General features: G+C 31.0%; 4 protein-coding genes across 4 annotated transcripts; all 4 read left to right on the top strand.

Annotated features, from left to right (window-relative positions):
* Positions 1-4,854: 4,854 nt before the first annotated feature.
* Positions 4,855-12,691, top strand: LOC106412653 (uncharacterized protein At4g04775-like). The gene has a single exon (XM_048778361.1). The coding sequence runs from the start codon at positions 8,682-8,684 to the stop codon at positions 9,255-9,257; it is 576 nt and encodes a 191-aa protein (XP_048634318.1). The 5' UTR covers positions 4,855-8,681; the 3' UTR covers positions 9,258-12,691.
* Positions 9,688-10,527, top strand: LOC106420314 (glutathione S-transferase T3-like). The gene has a single exon (XM_013861173.2). It carries the CDS (start codon positions 9,688-9,690, stop codon positions 10,525-10,527), a length of 840 nt encoding a protein of 279 aa, XP_013716627.1.
* Positions 11,479-12,852, top strand: LOC111200765 (putative nuclease HARBI1). The gene has a single exon (XM_048778360.1). It carries the CDS (start codon positions 11,479-11,481, stop codon positions 12,742-12,744), a length of 1,266 nt encoding a protein of 421 aa, XP_048634317.1. The 3' UTR covers positions 12,745-12,852.
* A 4,952-nt stretch (positions 12,853-17,804) lies between these two features.
* LOC106381568 (ethylene-responsive transcription factor 15-like) lies at positions 17,805-18,933 on the top strand. The gene has a single exon (XM_048778359.1). The coding sequence runs from the start codon at positions 17,949-17,951 to the stop codon at positions 18,744-18,746; it is 798 nt and encodes a 265-aa protein (XP_048634316.1). The 5' UTR covers positions 17,805-17,948; the 3' UTR covers positions 18,747-18,933.
* The last annotated feature ends 1,522 nt before the right edge of the window (positions 18,934-20,455 follow it).

The following is a 20,455-nucleotide window of genomic DNA, read 5'->3' as shown; positions in this document are numbered from 1 at the left end:
TACTCAATTTCTCTTGCTTTCAAGTTTCAACGAATAAAATGCTTGAATAAGAAGAGAATATTCTGGATCTTTCTGAAACCTATTTACGTAATAGTAATACTTTGTTTTGAGTTTAAGATATTTTTATTTATTTTCCATTCAGTAAAAAAAATTAGAGAGAGAAAAGTGAATTATCATATTAAGTTGGATGGTAAAAAATTATTATATACCATTCCCATATTTTCTTATAATTTTTTTTCCTGTAAAATACAAATAATACGGTTAATCTGCAATGTACAACCATAAAACAAAATAACAGATTGCATATCTGTTAAAACATACTTTCTCCGTTTTTACAAAAATACATATTTTAGAAAAAACTTTTGTTTCAAAAAAATACATATTTTATATTTTTTTAATGTAATTTTTATCAATTAATAATGAAAAATTGTGAAGTTTAAAACATTAATTGCATTTCTTAAAATATTATTGGTTTAAAATATAAAAAATATAAAATTACAAAAAACTATGCATATATAGTTAAATTTTAATATGTTTATTAAAAAGTGTGAAAATTCTAAAACATAGATCTTTTAGGAACGGATGAAGTATTAATTAAGTAGGTCAGGATGTCAACCTGGTTGATCTAGTCTACTTATCACATGTTTATCATTTCGTAAGTTAGCCAACTTAATTTTCAAAATTCATAGATATTGAGGATTATGCAGATTAACACGGAACGAGAAAATCAATGTAACTAAGAATATTATTCTATAAAGTAAAAATATAATAACTGATATAATATATAAAACCGAAAGGTATTTTGGACTTGCTCTAATATTTTAAGTAGATAATTGAAGAACTAAGTTGAAGACTGTCTAACTAAAAGGTTGAAGATGGTCGTATGACAAAAAGAAAAAGAAGATGGTACAAAACTTTGTTACAAATGTTATACTTTGATCGTCTCAGTAAAAGCCAATAGATTATATATTATTTTGATTTTCTTTGTTAATTAGAAAGTTTAGGATTTATAAACTAACTTTTGATGATACTTTAGGCAAATTCATAAACTATTTTTCCTCTATCACTATATATAAGACAGTTTCAAATGTGAAATTGGTAGCACTAAAACCAATTTTTATAATCGTGTGAGATTTTACCATACTTGGATAACTTATATAATTTGTAAACTTGCTTATATATTATGCACTCCAGATTATAGTCCTTCAGTTTAGTAGTACTATATAAGAAAAGAAGGAAACTATGTATAGGTCATATATTCAAACCGCCCAGTTGAATAAAACTGGCCTAACATATTAACGGTATCACTGGCTGGCAACAATGAGAAGAAATTATCATCTAGATGGTTATGTGTAATAAATATATAATAATTGAGTTTTGAATAATTCAAATAAGGTCAAGTGAAGATTAAATAAAAGCTGTTCGAATTAGGCCTCGTGGGTATTGATTTATCTCAAGTTGAAATTTGTCGGAAATATTAGAAAAGCATGTATAGTTAAGTTCATCGTCATTATTTAGTCTATTAATAATCTGTTATGTTTTCTTTTATTTGAAGTGGGAATTATTTGTCTATTTTATTTTGGAACATATAGATGCATGCATGTTCCAGTGAGATGGTTAATTTAAATAAGTTCATTAGATGACTAATATCATGAAAACATAGAAAATAACATTGTACAATTTATATTCAATAAGTCTATTATGTACATTACATAGAATTACATCTAACATTTTAAACAGTTGGTGTGATGTAAAAAAACAGTTGGTAATTTGTATTATTGTAACCTTTAGGCTGTGGGTGAACTAGGTGATTTCCAGTGAGTTAATTCTTTATAATTTATCTATTAAAAATATTTATATCTCAGTTCTTAATATAAAATGTGTACTTCGACGATAAAAATATATGGTAATGTTTTTTTTTTCATAAAAGGTTTTTATATGGTAAATTGGTAATGTTTCATGTTCAAAAACATTTATAGATGCTTTAAAAACATTTATAGATACGCTACTAAATACATGCATCTAAAACTAACCCCAAGGATCGAGAATTACTTAATATTTAGTTACACACTTACATCTATAACCAGTTATTTTGGCAAGATTAGTAGAATAACGAACTTGAGTTGCCACTGGACGTAAATGACCAAAAACAGGATCCCAAGATGTTAGTATATTAACCACACAAAGGTGGTCAAGTTCTTGGCAAATTCCATTAAACTAATCAATCCGGGTTCAAAACAACTCCACAACACTAAACATGTGTTATGCGGAGTTATGCGGAGCAACGGCAAAGGTAGGTTGATATGGTTTATGTTATTTAGAAAAAACCGAAAATACTAATTTGATAACATTATTTACAATAGATGCTTTACAATATATATATATATATATATATATATACATATATATATTTATATATATATATATTGTTTTTCAGTTCTGTATACATAGTTTTTGAACTTTCAGTAATTTTCTATATATAGTTATTACTTGTTTTAATTTATCATCATTTTATTTATTTATTAAAAATGTAAGAAACAATTAATTAAAGCAAGATTGAAATCGTAGTTTTAAATAATACTGTATATAAAAATATAAAATATCAATTATTAAAAAAAAGAGCAAATTTAGATATAGGACCACGCTATATAGATCTAAGGTACAGCATCAAAATAACAAATATTTATTATTATTTTGGGGGGGGGGGGGGGGGGGGGGGTGTGTTAAATGATTTCTTGTCTTTAGCAAATTGATCATCTTTTATTATTTCTAGATTCCACAAGAAATTAAGTATTACTAACAGTTTAGAGCACGAATCAAAATTAAATCTAAGCTTTATCATAGTTATCCTAACTATAGTGGTGACATTGAATCACATACATAATTGAAGTTAAGGCTGTAATTTAAAATTGAAATTTATTATCCAAACCCAAACTGATCCAACATGGACCAGCTCGAATCGATTTCGGTTATAGACTATTTCGTACCTATTAGTTCTTATTGTCAAGAACCGCATATATTAGTTTGGCTTTTACCTGAAACCGATCAGATAACTTATCAAACCGAAATCTTTGTGTAAGAACATGAACAATAGAGACATTTTTTGCTTTTCAAATTTATAACTGCTGATAAATATTAAATCTTGAAGTTTGTGTAAATAGCAAAAAAACATGCTTCAAAACGATGAATTTGTCTGAAACACCAAAAAGCTGCAAATTAGGATAAGAAAATGGAAGCACAAGAAAGATAAAAAAAATATAATTTTATCATTAATTAAAGAAAAACAAAGAAAAACATCTTGTTGCTCAAACTTTGGTGGCCATGACTACCCAAGTTCTTGCTGGGACGTTTTAACAAAAAAAAACATCATGTTTTAACTAACATGAAATTCCTCATGTAAAAAATGAAAGCCGGCAATTTTCACGGTGAAAAAATCATCTTCACTGATTAAAAATAATCTGGCTATGAAAACTATTTTGAAATATTATATAATTTTCATGTATTCCATAATCCAATCAAAATTTTACATTCTGCATATACATATGAGAGATTTTGTTGGGTGTTTTTTACTCTCATAATATTGTAATTTTACATTCGGTACCGCATAACCATTATTAGCTTGGAAAAGTGTCATATCTATCTATCTTATTAAAACTCAGGTACAAAATTGGAGTGTTTGGAGACTTGAATAGGACTATTAAAAAAAATTGGAGTGTTTGGAAACATAAATTGTAGTCTTTTAAAAAAAAATTAATTTTGTTTGGAAACAAGGATAGTAGTATTAAGAAAAAAAAAGTAATGGGCTTATGTTTTTAAGAAAAATTAAAAGTCCATCATATTATAAAAAACTATCTATCTAGGCGAGATTTAAAATATACGAAAACGGGTCAATCTAATCGCCTAAAACTTTTTCTTTTCTAAACTAACCATAAAACAAAATTTAAACTTTATACACATATTTCAAATCAAAATAATAATTTAAAGTTGATTTATATCAAAAATTGATTAAAAACTAATACATATATTCAAAAATGAATTTTTACTAAACTATTTTTCAATAACCATTATACAAAAATGCTGTCAATATATATAATAAAAATACAATACAAAGCCCAATTTGAAATACCAACTCAAATTATCGTTTTTATATTTCCTATTAAGTTTTATAAATATAATATATGTAATTATTTATATGATGGTATGTATAAAATACTATTAATTATATGATTACTTATATGATGGTACGTATAAAATACAATTAATTATATGATGACAGTATACGATATATAATAATGAATAGGGATGAGATTTCGGGCACCCATACGGGTTTGGTTCTGATCGGTTTGTGTTTCGGGTTTTCGGAGTCAAAGATTTAAGCCGTGTTAGGATGTTTCTAAATTTTGGTTTGAGTTTGATTCGGATCTTTGCGGGTTTGGTTCGCGTTTGGATAACCCATTTAAATTATTTTTAAAGTTTTAAATCATTATCTATTTTAAATTTCTCAAAATCTATAAATAAAATAATATATTACCTATAAATTTGAATAACATATGTCAGAATACCTAAGATTAACATATCAATTGGTTTGATTTAAAATTTTGGATACGGAATCAATAATTATTTTAAGTATTTTTGGTGATTTGAGTATACTTTAACTATTGCAGATATTTACTTTTGACTATCTATATATATATTTTCAAGTATTTAAACCAATTTAAAAGTATCATTCTTAATGTTTTATATACGTTAAATCTAAAAATAATTAATATATATATATATAAGTATATAAATCTATTTTTAGATAAATTCGGGTACCCGAATACTTCGGTTCGGATCAGATTTGGTTCTCTAAATAACAAAATTTTGAATAATTCGAATATTTAATCAATTTATGTTCGGATTTGGTACTATATTTTCGGATCGGTACCGGTTCTGTTCTTTGGATTCATTTTGTAAAACCTTAATAATTACATGAAAAACAAATATCAACATATTTTTCAAAATGTACACCCGCGCGCCTGCGCGGATCAAAATCTAGTTATTTTTATACTCTATACACATAATACCATCTCATATCTCTCATTTGTTGGCTTACTTGATTAGCAAAATTTATTTCCAAAAATTGAGTCGTGAAGTTATACTTTACTCACAAACTTCTCTCTTTTTACGTTATAGACGTACGCATAATCTTTTATGTCGTTTTATCTTTATTCTTATAAATCTTATCATTTTTGCTTTTTAAAAATATACTATGTTATTTACGAAAATAGCTGAATTCATTATTTTTTCAAAAAAAATCCAAAATAGATAATCTATATTCGAATAGATAGAAAACATTGGGAAAATTTCATGGTTAAAAGAAATTTTAGAAACGATCCACGTTTGAACCGTTGGGTGACATTCAATTATGACATAATTTATGGATTCTTCTCCTTTCCACATGGACTACATTCTGCATCACCTTAAATTTTAAATGTTGCTAATTAAATTCTTTGTGACATGCAGAGATTCCCATATATTACTTGCCATTTTTACATAGATTCAATCAAATAAGTAGACTTTCTAGCTATTCACTAATTAATATAAGTCGCATTCGCTTTTAACAAAAGGTTGCGTTGGCTATTAATGAACATGGTTTAGATGCTGAAATGCATCACTATATACTAAAGGGTAATAATTGTTTTTGGAGGAAATGAATATGTTTGTATTCATGAATTAGATAAACTTCTGCCGTATGATTGACGGCAAAGTCTGTGTCGTGTCACCTACGTAGATACTAATCAAATCTGTGAATTCAAGTCGTATATTATTCAATTATGTCATAACCATCTCATGCAGAAATATCAAAGGTCATATTTTTTTTTCCTTTGATATTTTAAAGGTCACATATTAATTTATATTAAAGCTAAAGCTCTTAGTTAGAAAATAAATCAGACGATAATAAAATCGAAAAGATCATTAAAACAAAGAAGGTAACATACCTGCATGATATCCTAACAAAACCACATCACGTGTGTCTACATATTGGGGAAACATAAACCCTTTAATAACACCTCCAAATTCAGAAAAAGGTTGATTATCTGACTAGTAGCTAATGATATTTATTATTATGCGTGGGCATAAATTTAAACATTTGAGACCTATTATATACTTTTTCATATCCATAAAAAGATCTGAAATACATGTAGTTGATTTATAATTTAAATTAAAATATCCAGATTTTATGGAATAGACACTGTGTTTACATCTATTTTATTAAAATTAAAGTATTTCTTTAGGGAATTTCCAATTTCATTCTATTTTTTACTCTAAAATAGAGTGAAATGGAGTATGGAGTAATAAATCACAAATCTTAGAAATAATATTACACTTTATGTTTAGTTTACCAAGTAAAATAAAAAATTACAATATAAGAACAATACAACCTCAAAACTTAAAAATGTACACTAAACAACATAAACAAGATACACCAATGTCAGAACCAATAACATATGAAACAATAACATGAATGTTTTTACAATAAACAAAACATATAATTACATCGAACATAAACCCGCGCGGGCGCGCATATCAAAAGCTAGTTTATTTTGTTAAAATTGAAGTATTTTCTTAGGGAATTTCCAACTCCATTCTATTTTTTACTTTAAAATAGAGTGAAATGGAGTATGGAATAAAAAATGTTCTGATCTAACTTCATATCTCACTCCATAATTACTCCATAAATAGAATAAACTATTTTTTTGTTCATTGTTCTATTATAGAGTGATATATGGATTTAAATTAAAGAAATTTTACTCAATTTTCTCTTTACTCCATTTTAAAGAAAAAAAAATGAAATTTTTACATTGGAAATGATCTTACTTGTGCAATTCAAATTGACAGTCTCACGTTTCCGTTAGGGGGTAGATATATTAGACTGTGATCTTTCTCCACCTTTAATCAAAATTTCCTAAGAAACTTTTGGCAGAAAAATAAAAATAAAAATTTAACATTTGTACCACAAAATGCATCTCCAACCCATTGCTATTTTTACTTCTATAATAGCATTTAGAGGTGAAATTGCTCCAACCCACATCTATTTCTTCCTCTATAATAGAGATCTCTATTTTTTCCTCTATTTATAGATTGCTATTTTAGGGGAATACATTAGAGCATATCTCACCTCTATTATAGAGTTCCCCTATTTTAAAGGTGAAAATAGCAAAATACATTGGAGATGGTCTTATAACACAACATGTAAATCGTCAAAAATCACATGCATCAATTCAACATCGTCTTTGACAAGTGTCCTATACGTTAATGATTATTATTTTTAGAAGATCCAAATTTTCTATATATTCGAACATCATCGAAAATGAAGGAAATAAATGAAAGAAGTCACGAAAAAAAGAGAGGTCAAATTTGACATAAAAATTTTAGCCATTTGTCATTAAGATTCGAATAAAAAAAAATTGGCATAAAACTAAGAAAAAAATGAAAATCATTTTTTGTTATTGTAAAGTTAAATTTATTGATCAATATAAGAACAAATAATCAAATATGGAAATTGGAAATTTAGAGAGCCTCACCCTTGTTCCTTACCAGCCGCTTTTGGTTGGAACCATTTAAAATGAAGAGTTCCTAGCCTCTTAGCGAGACCACAGAAAAATACCATCTTTGTATTATTTTATCGATTAGTTTAACAATATACGTCGTCAGATAACAAGATTCATTATGTTGACGCTCATTTCTTCTCTTTCACATGTGGTATATTATCGACTGAAACACTATCTAGTAAAAGAGAAAAAAATATCTAGTAAAAGTGTAAAACACCTCGTCGGATTTATATTCTTTCGCATGTAAGACCATGCACAACGGGAGTACACGACGAAGCCTTAGCACGAAAACTTAGGTAAAACCGAATATAATAATATTACTTAGGTTAATCGACTTAAGGATTGGTCCGTGGCCAAGGCTTTTAAGAGATTGATCCTTAGCAACGTGTCAACTCCTGAGTGGGACGGGGTTGGTTTGATTTTGGGTTTGGTTAAAAAAAATGGTCATTTTCGACGGAGACCGAAAAAAAAAAGGAGAGCTCGAGGAAAGGCGATATTTGCCGTTTGAAATCGATCGTCTTCACGAAGGTAAATCGAAGCGTTAACCTGTATTTTTGATCTTTTTAGCTTAGTTTTCATGTAGATTCGTCTTATTTTAGTGGTTCAGGGATGCGTTTGAATCGATTTGGGTTTCGATTGAAATTAGGGTTTAAAAAAAATTTGGGGTTTAATCGATTTGGGATTTATATCCAGTATGGGGGTTTGTATAAAGGGTTTTGACATGATTTCGGTTTCAATCTGAAGCGGATTTGTATCTTATTTCTTAAACGGTTTCGAAATGAAATATGTTTTCAACGGAAGAGGATTTTATATTTTTTCTCGAACCAGGTTTCTCAACCTTTTAGGTTTCAAACTTTGAGAAAAGAAAATAGGGTGAGATTAATGAGAGTGTGTCTGCCAAAAGTGTCGGTTGAAGTTGGAATTTTATCTTAATCATCGCCGGTCGTCTTTGATTTTGGTTCCTTTTTATTCATCTGCTTTCCATTGTTGTTGTATATGTCGTTGCTCTAACTATGTTGTTTTAAATTCCAAAAGTTATTTTTGTATTTAACTCTCTTTGTTAATCATTTGTCTCAGGTTAACCAAATGGGACAAGATTACAGCTATTCTCAGCCTTCTTCATCATCAAACTCTATAGACATGAGCTCCCTTCTTGAAGCTGAAGCTAAGATGTACGCGGATGAAGCTGAGAGTCCCTTCTGCAACGCAGAGCCGGATCAGTTCGCACCTCAACCAGAGGCTGATGATGGCATCCCTACGGCTTGCTACTGTGGTGCTCAGCCTGTTGTGAAATGCTCTTACACACCTAAGGATCCATACCGAAGATACTTCTCGTGCCCCAATGTCGATGATGGGGGCTGCCACATATGGAAATGGTGGGATGTGGCTTTAACGGAGGAGCTCAGTGAGGTTCAGAGACATGTCAGACAGCTGAAGGATCAAGCTTTTGAGTGTGACCAGAAGCTGCTTAAGCTACAGAAGACGGTGTGTGAGGTGAAGAAGAAATCTGAGAATACAAATGTGGTTGCATTGGGAGTTTGTGTAATGGTGTCCGCAATAGTATTCATAGGTTTGGCTGCTGTGTACCTGAGTGGTAAGTATCTCTCTTGTGCTATTTGCTTGTTTGTTCATGACATTTTTTTAAAACTTTTGACTGTTTGATTTAATGTTTATGCAGGAAGAGGGTCCAAGAAGTAAACTAGATCAACTAGTAAAGCTCAAGAGTGTCTGTTTAATCAAGGTACGATTCCTACTCTCTTTTGTATTGATTGTCCCTGCGCATCAACTAGTAAAGTTCATTGCTTTAAAATATTACTGTTAGTATTGATTGTCCCTGCGCATAAATGCTCTCTTTTGTATTGATTGTTTCATTTCTACCTTCCTACCGCCTCTGATATGATTGTTTTTAATGTTTTAGTACTTTGCAAATGGGTGTTATAGTTTGAATTGATTGTTTTAAATGTTTTACGCCTTCTACCTTACTAACTGCTCGTTTTTATTGGCCTTAAATGCAACTAGTTTAGCTCAATGTTTAAACTCGTCTACTTAAGTCTCTCTGTTGCTATTAGAGTGACATATACCGATATTGCAAATGGAAAATAATACACCTTATATGAATCTACTCTTTAGTCAAACTCAGACACCCGTGGACCTTGATTCACCCGAACCTTTATGGTTCGGTAGCCAAGGTCCTAGGGAGTCTGTTGTCCCTCCTGTAGTCGAGCCTGTAGTCGAGTCTGGTGGTGAGTCTGGTCTGAGGAGGAAGTGGACTTCGATGGAGGATAAGATCCTTATTGGTGCTTGGCTTAACACCAGTAAGGATCCTATCATCAGCAATGAGCAGAAAGCTGGTTCTTTCTGGAGGCGGATTGTAGATTACTACAATGCAAGTCCGCAGCTGGTTGGGACCGTACCGAGAGAGCTAGGTTCCTGCAAGCAGAGGTGGGGGAGGATCAACACAGAAGTATCCAAGTTTACAGGATGCTATGATGCGGCTTTGAGGGAGCAGAGAAGTGGCCAAAATGACGATGATGTGATGAAGGCGGCGTTGGAAATTTTCTTCAAAACTACCGAGTCCAAGTTCAGCATGGATCACTGCTGGAGGGAGCTGAGGCATGACCAAAAGTGGTGCTCTGTCTACGGGCCGAAGGAGGGTGGAAAGGAAAAGCGTAAACAAGTGATTGACGTTGATAGAGAAGAAGAGGAAGCCGGCGAACCAGAAGGTCGACCTCCCGGGGTTAAGGCTGCCAAAGCTGGTATCAAGAAGAAGAAAAGTGGTAGAGAGGAGGAGCTGGGGAAGCTTCAGGGGGTTTTAGAAGTCAAAGAAAAATTGTCTAGAGCTAAGATTCTAGATCGTTTACTCGCGAAGAAGGAGCCTTTAACTGAGATGGAAACTAATCTAAAAATGAAACTAATGTCTGAAATGCTTTGATGTATTAATGTTGGTTAGAGGTAATGTCTAAAAATGAAACTATAATGCATTTGAACTTTACTAACCTTTGTCTTATTTGATGTGTCAGGTTTATCTAAGTAGGCATGTGAAGGAAGTCACGGGTTGAAGTCACGGGTTGGAGTCACGGGTGGAAGTCACGGGTTCTTGTCCCTCACCTAATGTATTATAAGTAGAATGCAATGTAGTCTTTAACTTTCTATCTCGGAGAGGTGTTTTCCTTTAGCCTCTAAAACTTGTTTCATGTTATTCAAAACTTGTGTTTCTCGGTAAGGTTGTAATATTTCAAGGAAGGCAGGAATCATTGTTCAAAACTTGTGTTTCTCGGTAAGGTTGTAATATGTATGAAATGCTTTGTGTCCTCTTGTTCTTACGTTTAACTCATTGATGTTGTGTTGAACTCACTAAAATTTAAGAGTTTAGCTCATGAACTTGTTTGAATTAAGCGACTTGAGTTAAAACATGGCTTAATATTTCAAGGAAGGCAGGACTTCTCTATTCTCGGTGACATCAAGACGGAGAAACATATCACAAGGTTAGCAAAAGACCAAACATATCACAAGGTTAGCAAAAACATGGCTTAATGGAATTTAAGATGATTAGAAATTGGGATTATATGAAATAATACCATATATGTTTAAATTTTAAACATATATAACCAAAAAAATTTGGTAATAAGATGATTTTAAAATGATAAATTAGATGATTAGAAATTGGGATGTTATGAAATAATACCATATATGTTTAAAATTTTAACATCTATAACCAAAACAATTTGGTAATAAGATGATTTCAAAATGATAAATTTGAAAATGATAAATTAGATTATTAGAAATTTGGTTATAAGATGATTTCAAAATGATAAATTTGATGTTTTTAATCAGATATAAAAACTAAACTTAATATTTTTTTTTAAAAGGAGGGAAACCTAAAATGTCATCATCATCATCATCCGATGAAATCGATGAAAGATTGGACGAGGTTCTCGATGAAATCGTCGAGGATGCATATAATGACATAGTGGAGGCCCAACCGAATATGCAAAACACACGGGGTTATATTGAACGAGACCGTGAAGGGGGACACACCCGTTTAGTTAATGACTACTTCAGAGAGAATGCGACATACTCGGCACAATTCAGACGACGTTTCCGCATGAATAAGGGTTTATTCATGCGTATTGTCCTTGCCCTCCAGGAGAACTTTGTATTCTTTCAACAAAGACAAGATGCAACCGGGAGGTTAGGTCATTCTCCGCTACAAAAATGTACGGCGGCTATTCGACTGCTTGCTTATGGTACTGGGGCTGACACGGTAGATGAATATCTCCGACTAGCTGAGACCTCAGCACTTTTGTGTTTACATAATTTCACTGACGGAATTATACAGTTATTCGGAGACGAGTATCTACGAGCACCCACACCGGATGATCTTCAACGACTACTCGACATTGGAGAGAAACGAGGGTTTCCTGGGATGATCGGGAGCATCGACTGTATGCATTGGGAGTGGAAAAATTGCCCGACCGCTTGGAAAGGACAGTACGCCCGTGGATCAGGAAAACCGACAATTGTCTTAGAGGCTGTAGCTTCCCAAGATCTTTGGATCTGGCACGCGTTTTTTGGACCTCCAGGTACCTTAAACGATATTAATGTCCTCGATCGATCTCCTCTTTTTGATGACATTTTAGAAGGTCGAGCTCCGCGGGTAAAGTACATGGTCAACGGACACATGTATAAGTTGGCGTACTATCTCACAGACGGTATATATCCAAAATGGTCAACCTTTATCCAATCCATCTCACTCCCTCAATCACCAAAACAAGAGTTATTTGCTAAACATCAAGAAGCAACCCGAAAAGATGTGGAGCGGGCTTTTGGAGTATTACAAGCGCGATTTGCGATTGTGAGAAACCCGGCTCTTACGTTGGACAAAGCAAAGATAGGGAAGATTATGAGAGCGTGTATCATACTACACAACATGATAGTCGAAGATGAACGGGATGGATACATTCGTTATGATATATCTGAATTTGAAGAAGGTGACGTCATGAGAAGTTCACAGGTGGAAACCGAGATTCCTACAATTCTCAATAATATTTTTCCCAGTCGGAATGATGTTCGAGATAGGAGAATACATGACCATCTGAAAAATGATTTAGTCGAGCATATTTGGAACAAATTTGGTGACGAGGATTAAAAATCCTTCTATCTTTATGTTTAATTATTGTATTTTTAAAAAATTCCTTGTTATGTTTAATTATTGTATCTTAATGTTTAATTAATGTATCTTTATGTTTAATTTGTGTTTCTTGATTTCTTTATATTTATTGTTTTTATTTTTAATTGTTATATTTATATGTTTAATTATTATTTTTAAAGTTTATTTCTAATAGTTGATGTTAAGTTATTTTATTTAATCATTCAATATATAAAAATTATATTTCACTAAACAAGAATAAAATATATATTTTTTTATTCCTAAGGATTTCAACTTCGGGTTCACCATTGTACACACATTTTTTACAAGAATCCTTAACTATTCAAAAAAAAAAAAAAAAAAAAAGAGAATATTTTATTCCTAAGGACTCCACAATGGGTATCACCATTGTGGATGCTCTAACGTTCAAAAAAATACCTGTAATTAACGCCATAACGGAATCTCTACCTTTTAACATGTTACCAAAAGAAACGAAATCTTTACCCATCATTCTCTCTGCCTTGTAAAATTCAGTGGTAATCCATCCGTTTTTGGAGCCGTATAAAAATCGAACAATATAATTGAAGTAGAATATATTATAATTGTTCCTTTTAAGAAATGAAAAAATAGAATCAGCTATTGAAAGTATATGATGGAAAACTATTTTTAAAGTAAAAAATAGAATGTTACAAAAAAGATAGTAAAAAATAGATATAACATGTTAAGAAGGGTCTGAAAGAATATCGATCCTAATCATAGATATGCCAACTAATTTTACGGTATTGAATAATCATCACGATTATTAGAAACAATAGCAGCATTTGGGAAAGCAAATTATTATATCTTGTATGACGTTTCATGTTGCAACCAAGCTACATATCGACCCACTTGACCTACTCTTATTTCTTATTTTCTTGTGGGCATTAGAATATTATGTCCTGATTTAATCGCCTCTGCTACCAAAAAAATAATCGCCTCTGCCGTATGATATCAGTTAAAATGAGATCTTATTACACGAATTAGAGAAACTGGCTCATATATGAACATTTAAAACTAAATTTGACCCAATAAACATGGTATCCACATGATCATGTCTCACCAGAGTTCTAGATATAAATTTCCTAACTATATAAAATATAAAATGAAACGGTTCAATTTTAGGGTTAGGGTTTACAACTGAATCTTATAGTTTATTCTTAGGGTTTGATTAGGGTTTATAATTTATAATTTTGGGGTTTCATTTTAAATATTTTGTTAATTATTTTAACTATGTTATTTAAATATATGTATATACCTATATCACATGTGCTACAATACCATAAAATAAACTGATTGATTGTATTACATTAGTAAATAGGACAACACGACATTTGGTTATTATATGTTTTAAAATTGAATTACACTCTATAATATTATGTAGGTGTATTTTCTTAATTTTGGATAAAAACTGTTTTTAATTTTCTATTAAACGGAACTGACTTTTTTTTATTTCTAATAGTAATAATTAAAATATATAATATTTTCAGAAAACTTTTGAGAATTTTTTTGAGAAATGAATCTCAGCTAAAAATGTTAAGGACGTCCGCTCTAATTATTTGAACTACACATGTTTCTCTGCTATCATTTACTGAGTACATACTTATATAAAATGTACAATGGAAAAAGGCTTTGTAACAAACAAGTACAATCCATTAATTCATGAGATAAAAAATTATTAATTTTACAACAGTTTTTGTGTAATTTAATTCTGTTTATTTTATTTTATTTTTGTAAGAGTTTTGTGTGGACAACAAACAATAAAAAGACTTTTCATATGACGCATATTAAAACTTCATAAGACGACAACAAACCATGTAAAAAAAATTTAATACAATTATAAGCATCAAGTGGTATCAGATGCTGAACAAGAAATAAAAAACTATTTACAAAACACCATTATGTTCTTATATTATATTTGGACAAATTCGATTTTTATTTTGCTAGAAAAGTATGAGAATTGTGAGCTTTCCTATTGTTGTACTTGTATATGTATGTATTAATTTCAAAATTTTCTAAATTCAATTTCATTTTTTTTTGAACAAAAAATTCAATTTCATTAAAATTTATTTATTTTAAGATAAGTCAGCAGATATTCGTACCTATTACCTTTTAGATACATCATCAACTAAACCACTATATATTTGATTATTTTCTGTTGTCCGTAGTGCCGATTGTGTGTTCATCTCTGAAACACCCTTGGGATCAATTTAGCCATAGTAAACACTAATCAATTGAGCCATAGTGGTTTAGTTGAAGGTGTTTACTAAACAATAGAGCCGGATGTAGGCACATTCCAATAAAATATTAGCTTTAGTCTCCATTTTTTTTTGGAAATTATATACATGAAAAAATGATTTTAATTAAATTGTGAAAAGTTTTTATTAAAGTTCTTAATAAATACTTATAATCTCAAAATTGTAGATCCGGTTTTGTGCTTTGTAAATGTTAATTATATTGATAAGTTCTTCTAAATTTGAGCTAAGTTATTTCCAATTAAAATGGTCGTCTCGAGGAAACCTCATCAGTTCAGTTCTCGGTCTTGTGGGCATCTCCAACAATGATATCAAATTTGGTGTTGAAATTATACCAAATTTGGTGTTTTGGTGTCAATTGTTTTTTGTCAATCTCTAACAATAACACCAAATCTTACACCAAAAGCAATATTATATATTATTTGATGTTTTCATTTTTAAAACTTTTATATTTCTATTATTTGTAATTGATAAATAATAATTATGTTACATCTAGATTATATTTATATTTTGTTATTTGTAAGTGATAAATAGTAATAATTATTTACTAATTTATGAATATATTAATAAAATAAAAATTTAATTAAAATTTTAATTATATGAAAATAAATTAAAAATACAAATAATATAATATTATTTATGTTTAATTACAAATTTTATAGTAATTGATCTATATTATTAAATGAAACATATTAAAATATTTTAAAAATTTTGTGTGATGAATATTATTACACCAAATGTGAAAATAAATTTAAAATAAAATAATACAATATATTTATGTTTAATTTCAAATTTGATAGTAATTAAGTTATATTTTTAAATGAAACATATTAAAATATGTATTTTAAAGATTTGGTGTGATGAATAGTGTTACACCAAATTTGGTGTAATACTATTCATATTACACTAAATTTGGAGGGATGATATTAAATTTGGTATGTTGTTGGAGATGAAATTTCACCAAATTTGGTGTTTTGGTTTCTCGTTGGAGATGGTCTGAGAACAATATAAGAAAGTCAATTTCGTTATGCTAAAACTGTGACGTTGCGATCAATCTTTATTACACAGCCCTATTCTCCAACCATAAATGGACCAATGATTTGTTTTTTTGTTGACCAATGGTTTTCGTTTTTTCTGTTTAGGGTTGCCTGAGAAATATCTATTTTGTCCTGTGCAAATTTAAATATACTTATTTATAAGTATTGACTGTCGGCACATCAAGAAGAGACTACTCTCAAGGGGCCAGAATTCTATATTTGACATCGGCCAGAATTCTATATATATATATATATATTATTTTTTTCTCTTTTAAATTCTTTATTAAATGGAAATTAAATAATTTATGTAATCTTACATTTATGATTTTCTTTTCTAAATAAACTCACTAGATTTTTTCACCCCGAAAATACCACAAATTCATTCAAGCTTACTTTAAGTTTATTTACTAGGAAAATCTAAAACATAACTTTATTTTTTCATAATTAACAGGATAAAAATATATTACAAAATAATTTTTGTATACGTGGAATTAAAAAAGTGATATTTTAGAATATTCATAGAAAAGTAACTAAAATAATGTTTTTAAAAATAAGAACTGGTTAATTCACCCAAAACAAAAACTCATCGTTTTTTTTACTAAAATCAAAACTCATGGTTAGAGGGTAAATATTTAATATTTATTTAGGTAGAATACTATCACTTTAATATATCTAATAGACGACGGGTTTAATTATTTGTTGTAATTATTATTTAAATTCATAAATAGAATGAATAATTAACATATCACTTTTATGATGAATATAACATAGTTTGCATTTTAAAGTTCAAGAATAATTTTCAAAAAAAAAATTATATGACTTTAGATCTTTATTATTGTGATATACATAATTTATGTATTTCTGGCTAGGAATTTCTTAATGACCAAAATTTGTATTCAAGAAAAATAATTGTCATCGAATTAGAAGTTATACAAGACGTCCCAGTTAAATGTTTTTTTTATGTCCATAGCTCTTTACCTTATCACAAAATGATCACAACAAAATAAACTTACTAATTAATTGTTTAATACATTTAGCTTTAATATATGTATCATATCAAATCATTTACATTATTAACTCTAAAATATCAATATATATGGGGACATTTTGTATATGTATACCAAAGACAAGCTTAATATAACTCATAAATTGTTGTTGTATACCTTAATTAATGTTGTTAAGTTTGTTGGACGTTTATACTACAACTAATAAGTTTGGTGAAACATAATTAGGATTAACAATTTGGTGAAATAGTGTGATAAACATATGGATCAGTTTATTCGGTTATTATTCAGAATAATGTAACGAAACTTTTACTGTTATTATTATGGAGATCAGTTTAATTTCTTGTAATTTTGTTTTGTTTTCTTCAGTTTATATAGTGCAGTCTCTCGGATTTTTCGCGGACAAGAAGCAGGTCCCTCAATCGTGTCTATCGAAGCTTATGTGGCAGAGAACTGCCACATCAGGATATGATGATCTCATCTATTTTGTCGTTTTTTCGCCGCCTAACGTCACTCTTAGAACGCGACGTGGAAATAAAAATCCTCTTGTTCCTTTTTTCATATAGTGATAGATACTTGTGATTTCTGGTTTTTTAATACATTGAAAATATATAAACCGGTTTTGTGGTTGGTCCCCCTTCGGTTGTATAAAATAAATCTATTAGTAGTTTTTTAAGGCAGCCATATTTGTCTACGAGACCTATGAAAACAATCTAACAATAAAATACAACCCACTTTCAAGTATCTAATAAATTACAGAAATTCCATGCCCCTATATATACAGAATTATGCTTTGAAATAAGTTATTGCTACAACAAAAGAGAGATTAAAAAAAAAAGAGGAAACAATATTTGAAAAGGAAAAAAAAAGACATGGAATATTCGCAATCTACCATGTATTCTTCTCCTAGTTCTTGGAGCTCATCACAAGAATCATTCTTATGGAATGAGAGTTCTTTCTTAGATCCATCATCTAATCACCAATCCTTCTTTTCCGCCGATTATATTTACTCCGATGAATCAAATCATCAATCTTTCTTTTGCCCTAATGATAATTACTCCATTGACTTTTTCTCATTTGAGTCCCCTGAGATGATGATTAAAGAAGAAACCCCAAACGCCGACGTTTCTAATTCCGAGGAAGAAGAAGAAGAAAAGATTGGTAGTGTTATTGATGAAGAGAAGTCATACAGAGGAGTGAGGAAAAGGCCATGGGGAAAATTTGCAGCAGAGATAAGAGACTCGACTAGAAACGGGATTAGGGTTTGGCTCGGGACGTTTGACAAAGCCGAAGAAGCAGCTCTTGCTTATGACCAAGCGGCTTTTGCAACAAAAGGATCTCTCGCGGTTCTCAACTTCCCCGTGGAAGTGGTCAGAGAGTCGCTCAAGAAAATGGAGAATGTGAATCTTGAGGATGGTGGATCTCCGATAATGGCCTTGAAGAGAAAACATTCACTTCGAAACAGGCCTAGAGGGAAAAAGAGATCTTCTAATTCTCTTTCTTGTTCTTCTTCTAATTCATCTTCCTCAACATCTTCTTCTTCCTCATCTTCAACATCAAGATCAAGAAATGTTAAGCAGTGTGTTGTGAAGCAAGAAAGTGGTACACTTGTGGTTTTTGAAGATTTAGGTGCTGAATATTTAGAGCAACTTCTTATGAGCTCATGCTGATCTGGTAACTGATTCCAGCTATAGCTATCATTAAACTTTAATTCTGTGGTAGTTTTGAAATTTGTTTGCTCATTGTGAAAGTTCTTTAATTGGTTTTCTTCATTTTCCTTTCTTGTATCCATATGAAATTATTGGAAGAGATGTGATGGTGATGTTGAACTGTATAAAAAACTATTATTGCGTTTTATCGCTGGAAGTGTGTGTGTCCACCTTAAATGCTTCACTCTTTGTTTGTGCTTACATGGTAAACGATACTGTTAATTAGGAAAGAAAGTGCATACGTATAAATATATATATCAAACTAATAATTCTTACCAGTCTAAGACTGTGAATCTTCAAATCTATCAAGTCGATCCAAGCTATTTATAAAGGTATTCCAAATTCGAATAACAAGTTAAATCCAACCAAAAGAAGTTGATGAGATAATTATAAAGTTTTCAATTATTTGTATGATAATTCGATTAGATCTATAAAAGTCGTGTAGATGTCTTGTCATAATAATAATGTTATAAATCACATTATGAATGATGTTCATATTAGTCTTAAGCGTCACAGATGATGCTTGCTGATATCTTGCATATTTGCATTGTTTTATCCATTCATCCATGAGCATTTTCATCATATAGATTAGGATTCAGACATGTTTAGGTTGCATTTTGCATACATGAGTCTCTATTAGGTACTGGAGTACCACATGAGGTTATTTGGAGCTCAAAAGAGGTGAAAAGAGTGATCTTTGGACGAGCACAGCCGGAGCGACCTCTCGGAGCGACGGCATGAGGTCGCTGTGCACCACATCCCGGAGCGACTCATCCAGAGCGACTGCACAAGGTCGCTCGTGTTTTCACGTCTGGAGACACACATTTACACCTCGGAGCGACCTTCCAGAGCGACGTGCTGAAGTCGCTCCCGAAGCTCAGAGCGACCATACCAGAGCGACAGGGAGAAGTCGCTCGCGTTTTCATCACCCGGAGATGCTCAGAACGAGCCCGGAGCGACCTCTCGCAGCGACACAGCGAGGTCGCTCCCGAAGCCTGGAGCGACTTGTCGGAGCGACGGGCTGAGGTCGCTCCGTGTTTTGTTTCTGCTCGAACTTGTGATTTCTCAAGGGCATTTTGGTCATTTCATTATGCACGTTTTTATTTTCTAAACCTATGTTTTATTACTCTGTAAGCCACCAGGAGGAGATCATCTTTGTTCTTAGAAAAACCACCAAAAACCTTTGGAAAGGGATCTCTTTGAATGAATTGATCAGTTTGTTATTGAAATTCTGTGTTCCTTTTATTTCCTGTATTTCTCTACATGATTAATCTGAAATCCAATATGGGTTTAAGAGGAATCATGGAGATTAGTGAGTAATCACCTTTTGAATTCATGGGTTAGGGAGATTAAGGGTGATTAGGTTAGAGCTAGGATGTTTTAGTGTAGATCATTCATATTTCCTTGCTAGTAGAGTAATCATAATGCATCTTCTGAGTTGGCCACTCAGTTGTTGATCCTTAGGCATTTCTCACCCGAAAGGTGTTCGATGAAATGCCCGAGACAACTCTTCTAGGCTTTTAGTATACTTTGCCAAAGACATTTGTTGTTAAAGGTACTAAGATAGCTAATAGACTTGTTAGTAATGATTGCTTTCATATTATTCAACCAAAGACATTTGATGTTTGAGATATGTTAGCAAATGAGCATTCATCTAGACATAGAGTTTG

This window comes from Brassica napus, chromosome A4 (assembly GCF_020379485.1).
Source record: "Brassica napus cultivar Da-Ae chromosome A4, Da-Ae, whole genome shotgun sequence".
NCBI lineage: Eukaryota > Viridiplantae > Streptophyta > Magnoliopsida > Brassicales > Brassicaceae > Brassica > Brassica napus.
The sequence above is the reverse complement of the archived record's forward strand: the minus strand, read 5'-3'. Positions and strand labels throughout refer to the sequence as shown.

Bases quoted from the DNA above. Each gene is read 5' to 3' on its own strand.
- LOC106412653 (XM_048778361.1), top strand. From the start codon at position 8,682: ATGGGACAAGATTACAGCTATTCTCAGCCTTCTTCATCATCAAACTCT.
- LOC106420314 (XM_013861173.2), top strand. From the start codon at position 9,688: ATGGAAAATAATACACCTTATATGAATCTACTCTTTAGTCAAACTCAG.
- LOC111200765 (XM_048778360.1), top strand. From the start codon at position 11,479: ATGTCATCATCATCATCATCCGATGAAATCGATGAAAGATTGGACGAG.
- LOC106381568 (XM_048778359.1), top strand. From the start codon at position 17,949: ATGGAATATTCGCAATCTACCATGTATTCTTCTCCTAGTTCTTGGAGC.